Source organism: Anser brachyrhynchus (genome assembly GCF_964034855.1).
Source record: "Anser brachyrhynchus genome assembly, chromosome: 5".
Taxonomy (NCBI): domain Eukaryota; kingdom Metazoa; phylum Chordata; class Aves; order Anseriformes; family Anatidae; genus Anser; species Anser brachyrhynchus.
Window position 1 is genome coordinate 36,153,588 of NC_137699.1, and position 12,971 is coordinate 36,166,558.

The window sequence follows — 12,971 nt, forward strand, 5'->3', positions numbered from 1 at the left end:
CGCACGAGGCGCAGAGGGCCCCCACGGCCACCTTCCCCCGCCACAAGATGGCGGCGGCGGGACCTACCACCCTCCGCGCTGCGGGGGGGGGCTCTCCCCGCCCCGCGCGGTGGCACCGCCCACTTCCGCTTCCGCGCCGGAAGCCGGAAGCGCGGGGCGGCCGGGGCACGGCGGCGGCGGCGGCGCCTGCCGGGGGCGCCTGGCGCCGGTACCGGGCGGCCCGCGGTCGCTTCGCTCGGCCCCGCTCTAACGCTGAGCTGCCGCCCCGCTCCGTGCCGCTCCACGCGGGTGCGCCGCGCCCGGCGGAGCGGGTAGGACACCGGCGCCGTCCCCGCCCGCTGCCCGGTGCGTCCCGGTACGTCCCGGTACGTCGTTGCGTCTCAGAAGCCGTGGCGCGAGTGCCTCGTAGCCCCTAAATCTTACCCGGCAGCACAGGGTTGTTTGAAATCACTCAGGCAAGCAGTGCCGCAGGGCCATTACTTCCCCCTATTTCCCCTTTATTTCCCTCTATTTCCCTTTATTTCCCTCTATTTCCCCCTTATTTCCCTCTATTTCCCTCTATTTCCCCCTTATTTCCCTCTATTTCCCCCATTTCCCCTTTATTTCCCCCTATTTCCCCCTATTCCCCCTTTATTTCTCCCTATTTCCCTATGTTTCCCTCTATTTCCACTTATTTCCATTATTTCAGCGATTTTTAAACCTACAAGTGTTGCATCAAGCTCCCTACCCAGCCAACATTAAGCAACAGCATTACTGGTAGCCATTAGCGAGGGAAGCGGTGCCACCCTACAGCCAGGGAAGAGAACACGCAGGAGGAAGGCACATCAGATGGGGCGAGGAGCTGGAGAGCTGGCGAGGTGCAGGAGGACGCGTGGTGGCAGTGGTCCGTGAGCTGCTGCGGGTCCCGAGCGTGGAAAGCAGGTCGGGGAGAGCAGGATTTGTGAATGGGATGGTGCAGCGAGAGCCAGCTGGAGCCTGGGAGTCGGCGTGACGTCGTCCTGCTATCGAGGGGCTGTGAGTAGGTGTTTCCTTGACAAAAACGTCTGGCAGGCGTAAGTGATCCTTCCAAGCATGCTGTGAAAAGGAAAAAAAAAAAAAAGTCAGCTGCCAAATAAGGAATGGTTAGAAACGTTCAGTTTTCCTTCTCGCTCTGCCCTCGGTCTCACTGATTCTTTGTAGCATAAGGGAACTTCTCTGGCATAGCTGCTTCAAGCAGTTCAGCAAAGCTGTTTTTAAATCCGTAATAGGATTAGTGCCTATTTGCAGTGGGCTTTAGTAAACCTCCTCTTCATTTGACGTCCTTTTCCCCATCCTAGGATCCCGCACCTCCCCTGGGAGGATGGACACCCTGAAGAACCGGACCGTGGAGGAGCTCCGGGAGCTGCAGGAAAATGCCAAGGAGATCGAGCGCCTGGCCCTGGAGTCGAGGGAGGTAGGCAGGAGGCGGCTGGGCGAGGGCTGGGCTTGTGGGACCTCGCCGGCAGTCCCACGACTGCCGCGTCTCCTCCCCAGGTCCAGGAGCTGCAGCTGGAGAGGGAGATGGCGCTCGCCGCTAACCGCAGCTTGGCCGAGCAGAACCTGAAGTTCCAGGAGCCCCTGGAGACGGGGCGCTCCGACCTCTCCCGCAAGTACGAGGAGCTGCAGAAGCTCGCCGAGCGCTGTAAGGAGCAGAAGGCGAAACTGGGTGAGCGGATCCGAGCCTTGCACCCCGTCCTATACGGTCACGTGGGCTGTGGCTAGCTGTGCAACATCCTTCCCTGTTGCGTCTCCCTGCACCAGCCGTACTGAGCAGGAAAATTCATTCGGGGTGGCGGCAGTAAGGACTCTGCTGTGTGTCAAAGCTGTGTTGCCCCGTTTTCCGGTCAAATTCGTGGGGCCAGGTTGAGAATGCTGTCTTGGCAAAAAAAGCCTTCCAGTGCAGCAGTGGTTAAGGCTCTTTCCTCTTCTGTTTTTCTCCTTGCATCAACATTTTCCAAGGTAGGAAGGCACTCTTGTGCAAGCGGATTGGGCACGGAGATGTGACATCGAGGAAGAGAGCTCCTTCTGTTTTATGTTTTGAGTGTCTCACGTTACAGAGCTGCGGAACAGATGACAAGCACAGGCTCTGTAAGACAGGGCTGTGTGCTAATGTTTTTGCCCCGTTCTGTGTTCCATGTTTTGCTCTGCTGCTTGTTTCCTCAGAGAAATTTTCAGCAGCAATGCATCCTCAGATGTTGCTGGATCTCCTGCAGGTGGAAAGCCAAAAAATCGAAGAGGAGTCTGAGGTGAGCTTAAGGTTTAAATCCATTAGCAATTCCCGCGATTAGTCCTCAAAGACTTGCACTTACGCTCCCAAGCCTAATCCCTTAAATCAAGGATTATCTCTGTGTAGTTTGACATTGTTGCTCCAAAAAATTGGATTTCCCTTTCTTTGCTTGTGTGTGGCGCAGTGATCCTCTGCGTGCGCCTGAGAGAGAGACGTAAATCCTATCCTGTAGTGGGTTTGGGGAGGAAGTGCTGAGGGGTGCAGCACTGTGTTCTCTTGCAGAAAATGGCTGAGAAGTTCCTGGAGGGCGAGGTGGCCCTGGAGACCTTTCTCGAGCAGTTTTCCGTGATGAGGAAGCTGTCCCACTTGCGCCGGGTCAGGGTGGAGAAGCTGCAAGAGATCCTGCGCAAGTCGGCAGCGCCGCAGGAGCCCGGCAGGGACTCGAAGCAGCAGCAGCTGCCTCCTCACACCCCTGCAGAGGCGCCGAAGCCGCAGCCTGTCCCCTCGGGGGCACCTTCCTTCCCTCTGCCCTACAGCCTGGCCCCGGGCATGCCGGTCGGCCCCACAGCCCACGGAGCTCTCCCTCCTGCTCCTTTCACTGGCGCCCCGGTCACCGTGGGACACGTTGCTGCCTCGCAGCCCAGCACCCAGCCCGTGTTTCCCTGCCAGCCTCCGGATGCCGGATACCCGCCCGTGCAGGCTGCCAGCTCCGTGCCGGGCTACCCCCGGCCTCCCTCGGGAGCCCCCTCCTCTGGGCCAGCCTACTCCTGGTCTCCATCCAGGGGCCCGCCACACGCCCCCTCCTTTCCGGGCCCTCTGCCCTCCACTCCGCCGCCCAGACCCGGCTACCCTCCCTATGCACCCCCCGGGGCAGGGAGGCCGCAGTGTCCCTACCCAACCCAGCCTCCCCTTCCCAGTTTCCCGATCCCCCCACAGCCTCCCTATCCTCCGGGGCCTCCCTTTGGGTACCCCCCGCCACCAAACCCTCAGCGCCCCCCTTGGCCTGGCTACTAAACTGGGAATCACGGGCAGCGTGCTCTGCTGCTCCCTCCTCCTTGCGGACTGAGGAAGAGGAGCGAGCCGAGAGCGTCGTGTAGGATGAGAGACGTGGCAGGCGGTCGCAGCTGCACCTCTAGGTTCAGTTTGGGACGATTGCTGGTGGGCTGGAGTGGCCGCTCTTCCCAGTCTGTTTGTCCAGGCTCCGTTATAGATTCCAGGGAGCCATCGAGGTACTGGTGTGGGGTACGTGGGAGCGACGCGCACTGATAACACCCGCTGAGAGCCTGACCCCCCGTCTGTGCATGGGGGGGCGAGTGAGAGATCCTCCCTGCATGCCTGTCATTCGCTCTTTGGATAACACATGTAATGCAGTAATTCTGAGCCTTTTCACAGGTGTTCAAAAGGCACGGTGGGAATCACTGACAGTATTTCTGACGCCAAATACTCACGGCCCTCCTGGAATTGAGAGGCAGAGCCAGCCAGGCTTGCAGGTGGACTCGTAATGTGTCGTAGCAGGAAGAAGCAGCGAGCCAGCCCCTTGGGGGACTGGCCAGGCCTCGAGGTGTGTCTGTGTTTTTACGCTGGTGTGGGGTGACTTCCAAACCAGTTCTGCCTGAGGTGTTCCCACTGGCTCTGAGGTCAGGTTGCCCTCGGCCCAATCCAGGTGCTCACGGCTCACTGGGGAGCAAAAACTGGGGCGTTTTCTGGGGTGCTGCAGGCTCCAGCTATCCTCGTGTTCCCCTCTCTCCTCAGGAAACACTAGGTAACAGGGGGTGCCCCCAGCTCTTAATGGAAATGGGATTTGCTTTGCTCAGCACTTTATCCTACGAATCCTGCTTGTATCCATGTAAGTTATTTATAAGGAACAGTTACTAATGGACTAGAAAAAGAGGAATGCTTTGGGGGTTTGATGGACATAGTTCCGTATCGTGGTTAATTACAGTAATAAAACTCAATGAATTGCACGTGAGGTCACAGCAGTGGTTGCTTTCGGAAATGGGAGGGCATCCAGCTCTTACTTTCTATTGATCTTTTAGTGCCATCCTGGCCTCCTTACACCAACTTCCTCTTGATTTTGTCAATAAAAGCTTTCACCCTCTTGCAGGACCATCTTCCTCTAATTTGTCTTTCCTGCTCTCTTCCTTTCATCTTCCCTAAGGGGCCCATTGCTGCGGTGCTGTGCATCAGCCCAGCCCGCCCCTCGGCACCATTTCTCTCTTGCCCTGTGCCGGCAACGTGTTTTCCCTCACTGGCCGGGAGGTTGCTGGTCTAAGGAGCAGCACTGGTGGGCAGTGGAAAGAAGAGAACAAGACATAATTACTAGAAAAATGATTTTATTACAACCGTCGCTGCTAATTAAATATCTCAGATTTGGTTCTCAACATTTTTACCCTTCCTGCGCTCCTCGCGTCTGCGCTTTGCTTTATACGTGGGCACAAATCTCACACTGTCCCGCACAAGCACGGCCAAGCTCACATCTTTGCAGCCTTGCCCGAAGACCAGGGGTGCGTGGTCCCGCTGGCAAAGCGCAGCGCCCCGCTGACGGAGCCCTGTGCGTGCACAGCCGCTCTCAGCCCAGCCCTGCAGGGCAGAGGAGTGTGGTTATCCCGGTTTCGAGGTGGAGAGGCTGGCAACCCCCCTCCGAGCTGTCATGAGCGCGGCTGCTCCGTTCTCGGTGCACGTGCAAAGCCTGCTGCAACCCAGCTGCCTTTTAGACTCATACAAATAGCTTAAAAAGCCCCCGCCTCGCACTTTCCCAGGCGGGAGGCCCCAAAGCGAGAGGGCACGGTTGAGGAAGCTTTCTCGGAAGGGCGCTCACTTAGCGGGGTGCTGTGGCACCCCAAAGCCGGGCGGGGGGTCAGAGCTGAGCACTGCTCAGCCTGGGGGGAGCGCAGCGGGTGGCGAGGGGTGCAGGCAGGTTCAGCTCCGGCTCTGGCAGGGACACGGCGAGCGGCAAGGTCTCCCCACGAGTGACCGCGTCCCTGTGAGCAGGACAAGCTCTGCCACGCCGTGGGGGGACGCAGGGGGCTTCTGGCACAGGCATTTGTCTTCTCTTCCGCCAGCTCTGTTCAACTCATGCTTTACCTTTCTCCACGTGCTGAATCCCACCCCTGTCTGCAGGGCGAGGAGGAAGGGCAGGAAACGAGGTGGTTTGCCAAAATGGAAGTAGCCGCAGCTGGGCCGCCCCTACCTCTCTCGGGGTCACAGCCTGCGGGCAGACTGCAGGTCGTAGTCGCTGTCAGAGGAGTTGTCCGGAGGGTTGGAAGATCGGGCTGCGCCTTCCAGGGCTGCGGAGGGAACCGAGCAGGGCACAGCTCCTTACTGGGGCTTGAGAAGGGGCCGCCAGCCCCAGGCAGCCCCTCGCCCGGCGTCACCAAACTGTCCTGCCTCCCACGCCTCACCTGTGTATGCCGACAGGTAGGAGCTCTTCTGGGGGGGCTGAGCGTAGTCGTTGTCCCCCCCCTGCGCCCTCTGCCCTTCTGCCCGCGGCCTCAGGGTGACGGTGCTGTTGCGGTGGAAGGAGACTGCAAGGCAGGGCGGCTCAGGGTGGGGGCAAGGTGCGCGGGGTCGTTCGAGCACCCCCCCGCCAGGTGGGTGCACGCCCCGGCCCCCTCCCGAGGGCTGAGTAAGAGCGGGAGCCGCTCGCCCGTGGCGAGCCCGGCTGAGTCAACGCCGCACCGGTGAGTCAACGCGGCGGCAGGAAGCGAGAGCCCGTTCACACCTCCGCCGCCGCCGTGCCCCGGCCCAAAACCCCGCTCCCTACCCGCCGCCCCCGGGCTGCTGCCGCTCACCATTCTGGTTGAGCCCCGTGGGGCCGATCCACTGCCGCTGCTTCTTCTTGGAGACTGCACGGGAGGGGAGGCGGTGAGGCACGACGCGTCTCCCCGAGGAGCTGCCGGCTCGCTCTGCCGCCAGCTTCTTTTCCTCCGTCTGCCGGCCCCCCGCGGGCCCCATCTGCCGCGCTGAATAATCCCCCCACCGGTAATCCCCCCCGGGACCCGCTGCCCGCCTCATGAAACGCTCCTTTGTGCACCTAATCCCCCCGCCGGTGCCACGTGGGACAGCAAAGGGACAATGGGGACAGGGGTTGTGGCACTGGCGTCCTGTGGTGGCACCCGGCTGGGGAGGTGGGGAGCAGCACGCGCGTGGCCCGAAACCCTGGGGGAGACGGGGAAGGCGCTGGAGACGGGCATCCCACGGGCATCGGGGTGGGCACAAACTGGAGGTGCTGGGGGGACGTGGGGACAGGCTGGGGAGGACCGGGGAGCTCGCCACCTACTTTTCTTCATCAGCCACCTGTAGGCGGGAGGGCCGCAGATAAGCAGGAGGATGCCGAAGAGGAGCAGGGCCAGGCAGATGCTCGCCACGGTGCCCGCTGCTACGCCGGCAGGACGTGGCTTCGAGTCCTGGCCTGTGGGAGGACGGATGTCACCGCGCAGGGCCGGCACCTGCCGGGGCTGAGAGAGCTCCGCGGGGAGCTGCTGGCCACTTACACACAACTCGGGTGCGGAAGCAGGAGCGGAGCGACCTGGGGCTGTCCGGGCAGAGGTGCAGGTGGCGGACGTCACAGAAGACCCCCATGGAAGGGGGCTCTCGGACCTCAGTGCTGGAGGAGAGGTTGCCACAGCGCAGCTCCCTGCACAGCTGCCGGCCCCGCTCGTTGCGCTGCGCCGGGCGGTCGCACAGCACCTGCCAGCGGCCCTGCTGGAACACCTCGATGTCCCCCTCGCAGGGCGTGGGGCCACCCGCCAGCCTCCGCACCGCCTGCGGCTGGGAACCTGCAGGAGAGAGACCTGGTGGCCGAGTGCCGGGGTGCTCGCCGTGCCCGCCTCTCCCTTCCCCTCTTGCCGTGGGCGTTGAGGGCTCGCACAAGCAGTGACAGAGACGTCGAGGGGCTTGGAACCGTCCCCGTGGCAAGCGCAGCCGTGAAACCCACTCTGGCAGCTGCTGCGGTTCATCCCGCTAAGCCCCCAAACCCCGCGGTCTGGCTTCAAAGCCTGAGCAGATGGAAAGGCTTGGAGCAAGCCTGCCGCTCGCCCCGGGGCTTGGCTCTCCTGGCCTTGGCACAAGCAAGGGGCTGCTCGGCGGGGAGCCGTGAGCTGCCTGCAAGCTTCCCCCACCACGCTTGCAGAAAACAGAAAGGGGGCATGGACGAGAGCGTGCCAGACCCCGATGCCTTCCACCCTTGCGCGTGTTGGGTTTCAGGGTGCTGGCTCCCCAGCTTTTCCCGCTTGCAGGCTCAAAGCAGGGTCTGGGGGTGCAGTTTCCAGGAACCCAGCGCACACGGGAGATTTCCTGTTTTGTCTTCACGCACGGAAGAGGAAGAGCGGCAGTGGGTGGACGGCAACGTGAGGGGTGGAAGGGGCACCTCTGCCACCCATGGGTGCTCCCAGCTCCCCATGCCCACCTCCTCCATGCCAAAGGAGAGCAGTATCCACAGCCCCCCCGCCACTGCAACCCCCTGTGAGTCGCTCACCTGAGCAGGTGAGGAAGGCGGGCGCTCTCCCGCGCCCGTCCCTGGTCCTGTTGAAGCAGTCGAGGAGCTCGGGGCTCCTGCACGGCTCCACTGCCTCCCACTTCACGAGGAGCTGGCTTGTCTGCGGGGCTGCGGGGCCATCGATGGGGCTGCCGCAGCCAAGCGCGCTGCAGATGCGGGCAGCCAGCTCCATCCAATTGCCCGGGCTGCTCGCCACGGCCCCCCACCGCCCCCGCATGTGGAGCTCCACAAAGCCCGAGCAGCTGAAGTTGCTGTCCACCAGCCGCAGCCTTGGGGGGCCTGGAGAGGGAACAGGGAGATCGCGGCCATCACAGGCAGGACTTTGGCTCCCCAAATTCCCCAGCAGCCACACTGCACGGGGAGCAAAGCCCTGCCACGCTGCGCGGGCAGCAGGGTTCTCACCGGTGGGCTCCGGGCTGGTGGTTGGTGGCGTAGGGGGAGGCTTGGTGGTGGTGGTCGCCGGCTCTGAAACGAGAAGGGAGGCAACAGGTAGGGGCAGCGGGGGCACAAGGGGGCTGGGAGGGGGGGCATGATGCTCACCACTGCAGGCGAAGGCGGCGTGGCTGCTGCAGTTAGCCAGCTGCCAGTGGCACGTGTTCGTCCAAGTGCACCGCGCCGCCTGCACCTGTGGCTTCTTGCTGCTGTCCACCTCAAAGTGGCCGGCAGCAGCGGGGGGGCCACAGCCCAGCTGCTGGCAGATGCTGACCGTGGCCTGCTTCCCGATGTCCCAGCACGCGGGGCTCCAGGCTGTCCCCATCTTCACCTCCAGCTTCCCGGCGCAGCGGCAGCTGCCACCGGTGAGCCGCAGACGGGGGACTGCGGGGAGAGCAGAGGCATAAGGGGCTTTCCTCCCCTCCCCATAGCCCCCAGACGGTTTTCCAGCCAGGTCTGGCTCGGTGCTGCAGTGAGGCTCAGCACCACTGCGGCAGCCGGGGCTGCTGGCAGCATGGGGCAGGAAGGAAACGGGGCTTGCTCGGGGTGCGCAGGGGAAATGGGGCACGGGGGGCACGGGCAGCAGCCATGAAAGCCCCGGGACCCTGTACCACACACTCACACTGGGCACCACAACACCACTGCTGGCCTCGTGGGACCGAGCAGGTTCCACAGCCCCAAAGCCGGAGCCGTGGGGCCAAAGCCACCGCGATGCAGCGGGTGCTGGTCCGGTCCGACAGGCACCATGCTAACAAGTCCCGGGTGGTCCCGGGGAGCTGCTCCCCCCCTCATGCTCACCTGTAGGGTTCAGGGCCGCTCCTCTGTGGCTGCAGATTGCTGCAAGAGAAGGGGATGGGATCAGCTGTACCTGCACCCGGCGCCCCCACCATGAGCAGCGTCCCCAGCTCACGACCTGGCACCAGGTGTTTAGGAGGAGAAAGGTGATTCCGGGCGCTCCGGCCAGCCTTGCCACAAGCGGGGAGGTTGGGCAGCACAGACCCCATAGGCCGCTGTTTTTTCTTGGCAATAAAAGAGCATTTTCCGGCTTTCTCAGTGAATTTGCCCTCACCCCTACTCCTCCCTACCTTTCATTAAATACAAGCAACCTCACGCAACCAGCCACAGCGTGCTGGTGGATGATTACTGCTGAAAAAAAAAGACAGAGAAGCACACCTGCTAATTGCCGCTAACTAGCTACCGTCATTACTGGTAGGAAGCCCAGGCCAAGCAGGCAGGCATGGTGGCAGTGGCCCTGCGGTGAGTCGAGCACTGCCACCAGGCTGGACCCCGCGGGGCTGTGGGACAAGGACGGGGCGGCTGCTGGGGGCTGGGGCAGCCCGTGCCCTGCCGGGGGGCCGCTCTGGAAGGAGCCGGTGATCCGTGAGCCTGGTGGCACCCGGGTGGGAGCCCGGCACCAGGGACACCAGCGTTTTGGGGACTGGCACCCGCTGGGTGTGCACTCTCATTTCATCTACCAAAGCCCCAGCGGCAGCGCGGCGGCACTGTGGCCTTGTGCTCGGCCAGCCCCTTTGCCTGTCCCTGTCCCCAAAAGTCCCCCCGCAGCACCAAGTTCGGGGGTTGCGCAGGGAGGGCGCGGGACCCTGGCGAGGGGGTGAGCCAAGGGAGAGGCATTGGTGACCCGCAGCACAAGGCACGGGACCGAGCCCCCACGTCCTGCCCAGCAGCGGGGTTTCACCACGGGCTCCGTGTTATCTTGGGGTTCTGGCCAGGCTGGGTTTCCCCCACCCACTGCCCGAGGTGTCGGCGCTGCAGGGACGGTGCGGTGCACCCGGTAGGCGCCCAGCACCACCCGACCCCCCGGGCCCAGCCCACCGTACTCACCCCATGTCCCCAGCGCGAGCAGCAGGCGCACTGCGGGCGGCCAGGCTGCCATGGGGCCGCTGGCTGCCTCCTCCTCCTCCTCCTCCCCGGCGCTGGCGGCTGAGCACGGGGCACCAACGCCTCTGTACCCAGGCCGGGGAAGGGAGACGAGGGGGGGACGGGGAGGAACAGGCTGTTTTTCCTCCCTCTGTGGTTTTCTGCGTCACGTCTCGCTCGTTTGAAGTCACAACCTGCCATCTGCCTCGCTGGGTCCTGCAGAACCAGAGAGAAACTGAGAGGCTCAACTTCATCTGCATCCCCACCCCATCCCCTCCCATGTCCCCATCCCCATCCCATCCCATCCCCATCCCTATCCTCGTTCCCAGCCAATCCCCATCCCATCCCCATCCCTTCTCCATCCATGTCTCCATCCTCACTCCCCATCCCCTACTCATCCCAACCCATCCTATCCCATCCCATCCATGTTCCCATCTCATTCCTATCCCACCTCATCCCAATCCCCATCACCATCCCCAGCAAGGGTTCCCCTGTCAGCCCCCCCCCAACTCCTCGGTGGGGTGAATGTGCCCAGTACTGGGGGGTGAGGAGGACCCCAGCTCTCCCTCGGGCCCCCACAAAGCTGCGGGCAGTGTGGCCGAGCCAGACCCTGGGGTCCTGGAGCTGGCACCCAAAGGGAAGCTGGGGGGTCCTGGGTGTTCCCGAGTGCCTGGAGCTGCACCCACTGGTCAAAACTGGCCTCAGCTGCAGCTCAGAGCCATTTCGGGAGCCCACACCCTGGATTTCGGCACAGTAAACCAGTGGTGGCCACTAAACCCAACAGCCCGGGTGCTCAGAGGGGCCGGATCCCACCCTCGCTGCAGCGGGGAGCCCTGCGGCCGCTCTCACGAGGCACCGCTTCCTGCCACAACTAGCCGCCCCGTGCTGGGGGCTGCCTCCCTCGTCCGTCCGGGCTCGCTTCGCCTCTGCACCGACAGCCTCACCGTCGCCTGTGGTCGCCGGTCGGGGCGAGCACCGCTGCACCGGGGCAGGAAACGTGCAGCGCCGAGCCCCGCCGAGCCGCACCGCGCCGCATCACCGTGTGCCTGGAGCACCCTGACGCTGGCACCAGCCCTGCTTGTCCCTCTTGCAGGCGTCCTGGGGACACCGCGTGTCCCTGCGAGGCACGTGGGTGCCAGTGGTGACAGACAGGGGATGGGAGAGGCGCTGATTGATTGCGCCCTAATTAATTCCCCTGAATCCAGGTCATGCATGCTGACGAAGGTTTGCCATTGACCCGATGGTGTTCTTGATAAGCGGCTGTGCCGTGGGGCCAGCGAGAGCTCCACCGCCACCTCCTGCTGTGCCCCGTGGCCACCCAACACTCCACGGCCCCAGGGTGCCCTGCTCCTGTGGGGCTTCCCCCACCCCAAGACCCCTCTCCAGCCCCAGCCCCAGAGTGGGGCCTCGGCTCCCCTGGGAGTTTCCTGCCTCCGAGCTGCCTCTGGGCTGAAGATGTTCCATGACTCAAGAGGAAGCGGCCGCAGGTTGCCGCGCAGAGAGGCTCGGAGCAGGCGGGCGATGCTCTGAGCCCTGCTCCGCGCTCAGCTCACGGCCGCGGGGTCCCCTTGGCCAGGTGGGGACCCCCAGCTCCTCCTGAGCTCGGAGAGCATCGGGTTTTCTCCCTGTCCCCATGGGCTGGAAGGGGAAGGCACGGCCGTGGTGGGAGCGGGGGCCAGCCTGGACGGCTGCTCCATGTGCGTTTCTGGAGAAGGATGTGTGCAAGGAGGGCTTTGCCCCATTTTTGACCCCTCCTGTTTCCTTTAGAGTAAAAAAGGGTGAACTCACGCTGCTATGCACCGCGGATCTTTCCATGGTTACCACGGGCTTTCAAAAGACTAAGCAACGTTTTGGCTTGATGGAAAATAACCATTTCAGCAAATTCCCCCCCGACACCATGCCGGGGATGCCCATCGCTGCCCTTGGCCATGTTCCCGCGTGCATTCAGCTGCCCCGGTCCTGGCTCTTCAGCCGGGTTTCACCACCTGGAAAGCCAAATGCTCTCTGCCACGCTCCGAGCCAGCCCCAGCGGCACCCGTAACCCCAGCCGCCCTCACAGGGAGGCCGGGGAGGCCTCGTGCCACATCCCCGAGGGTGCCGAACCGGGCGGATGCGGGCGCTGGGGTCCAGCCCTCCCTTCCTCCAGAGGAGCTGCAGCTCTCAGCATCCCCGCAAGCTGCCGGCAGCGCGAGCCAGCTCGGCACCATCCGTGTGCTGCGGCAGCTGACGGCTGTAATATCTTTCTGGAGGGGCCGGGGGAGAGCGATGGGACGTGCTGATGTGCTCCCTGCCCGTGAGAAGCCTGCTGATGGGCAGGAGCAGCCTGCTGGCTGCCAGCACACCGCCGTTGCACTGGTGGTGGTGAAAGCGGCACCGCCGAGCGCCCAGTGCTGTCACACGGCTGCATGAATGTCCCCGGCCGATGGCATCCGTGCGGCGCAGCGGCTCACAAATCGCAGACCAGGCCCCACGTCCCTGCCCCAGGCACCCCACGGGCACCGCGTGCCACAGCGGGTGCTGCTCCCGGCCCCGCTCTCGCCTCTCGTCTCCTCTGCCCTTTGTCTGGGGCTTTGTTGCTATTTTGGTGCTTCCTCCGTTGTTGCGGCATGGCCCCTTTGTTCTGGGCTGCCAGAGCCGCTCGGCTCGGTAAACAGCTGAAGGATGTGGCGGGGGGCAAATTTTCCACTGCGGCAGGTCGGAGCCCCAGGCAGCGTCAGGGAGCTTGGCTTCCCCGTGAAGGAGCACGTGGTGAGGGCGGGCGTTTGGGGTGCTTGGGGCCCCCACTGCGATCGCTGGGTGCTGCCTGTGGGCTGGGCTGGCTACGGTGGCCAGCACATCCCTGAGAGGGTGGCCCAGGATGGGGAGGACCGAGGGCTGGGGAGGGGAGCTCTGCCACAGGGTGTTGGGGACAGCAGCCCC

General features: G+C 63.5%; 2 protein-coding genes across 9 annotated transcripts; one reads left to right on the forward strand and one right to left on the reverse strand.

The window, feature by feature from the left end:
• Window positions 1-138: 138 nt before the first annotated feature.
• VPS37C (VPS37C subunit of ESCRT-I) lies at window positions 139-4,209 on the forward strand. Of its 6 annotated transcripts, none has more exons than XM_080595036.1 (6): window positions 141-365; window positions 689-1,014; window positions 1,317-1,432; window positions 1,513-1,684; window positions 2,182-2,264; window positions 2,528-4,209. In XM_080595036.1, the coding sequence occupies exons 3-6, from the start codon at window positions 1,340-1,342 to the stop codon at window positions 3,257-3,259; spliced, it is 1,080 nt and encodes a 359-aa protein (XP_080451162.1). In that variant the 5' UTR covers window positions 141-365; window positions 689-1,014; window positions 1,317-1,339; the 3' UTR covers window positions 3,260-4,209. The 6 variants fall into 6 exon arrangements, with proteins under 6 accessions (XP_080451166.1, XP_080451162.1, XP_080451167.1 ...); XM_080595039.1 differs by having other exon boundaries at window positions 147-365; window positions 689-1,018; XM_080595037.1 differs by having other exon boundaries at window positions 159-455.
• Window positions 4,210-4,352: 143 nt separating this feature from the next.
• CD5 (CD5 molecule) lies at window positions 4,353-12,908 on the reverse strand. Of its 3 annotated transcripts, XM_080595022.1 has the most exons (11): window positions 10,017-12,908; window positions 8,973-9,011; window positions 8,283-8,558; window positions 8,145-8,207; window positions 7,722-8,021; window positions 6,739-7,023; window positions 6,525-6,656; window positions 6,037-6,090; window positions 5,647-5,769; window positions 5,436-5,532; window positions 4,353-5,359 (listed from the first exon to the last, which is right to left on the reverse strand). In XM_080595022.1, the coding sequence occupies exons 1-10, from the start codon at window positions 10,066-10,068 to the stop codon at window positions 5,447-5,449; spliced, it is 1,410 nt and encodes a 469-aa protein (XP_080451148.1). In that variant the 5' UTR covers window positions 10,069-12,908; the 3' UTR covers window positions 4,353-5,359; window positions 5,436-5,446. The 3 variants fall into 3 exon arrangements, with proteins under 3 accessions (XP_080451148.1, XP_080451147.1, XP_080451146.1); XM_080595021.1 differs by having other exon boundaries at window positions 4,353-5,532; XM_080595020.1 differs by lacking the exons at window positions 4,353-5,359; window positions 5,436-5,532; window positions 5,647-5,769 and having other exon boundaries at window positions 6,052-6,656.
• Between the last annotated feature and the right edge of the window lie 63 nt (window positions 12,909-12,971).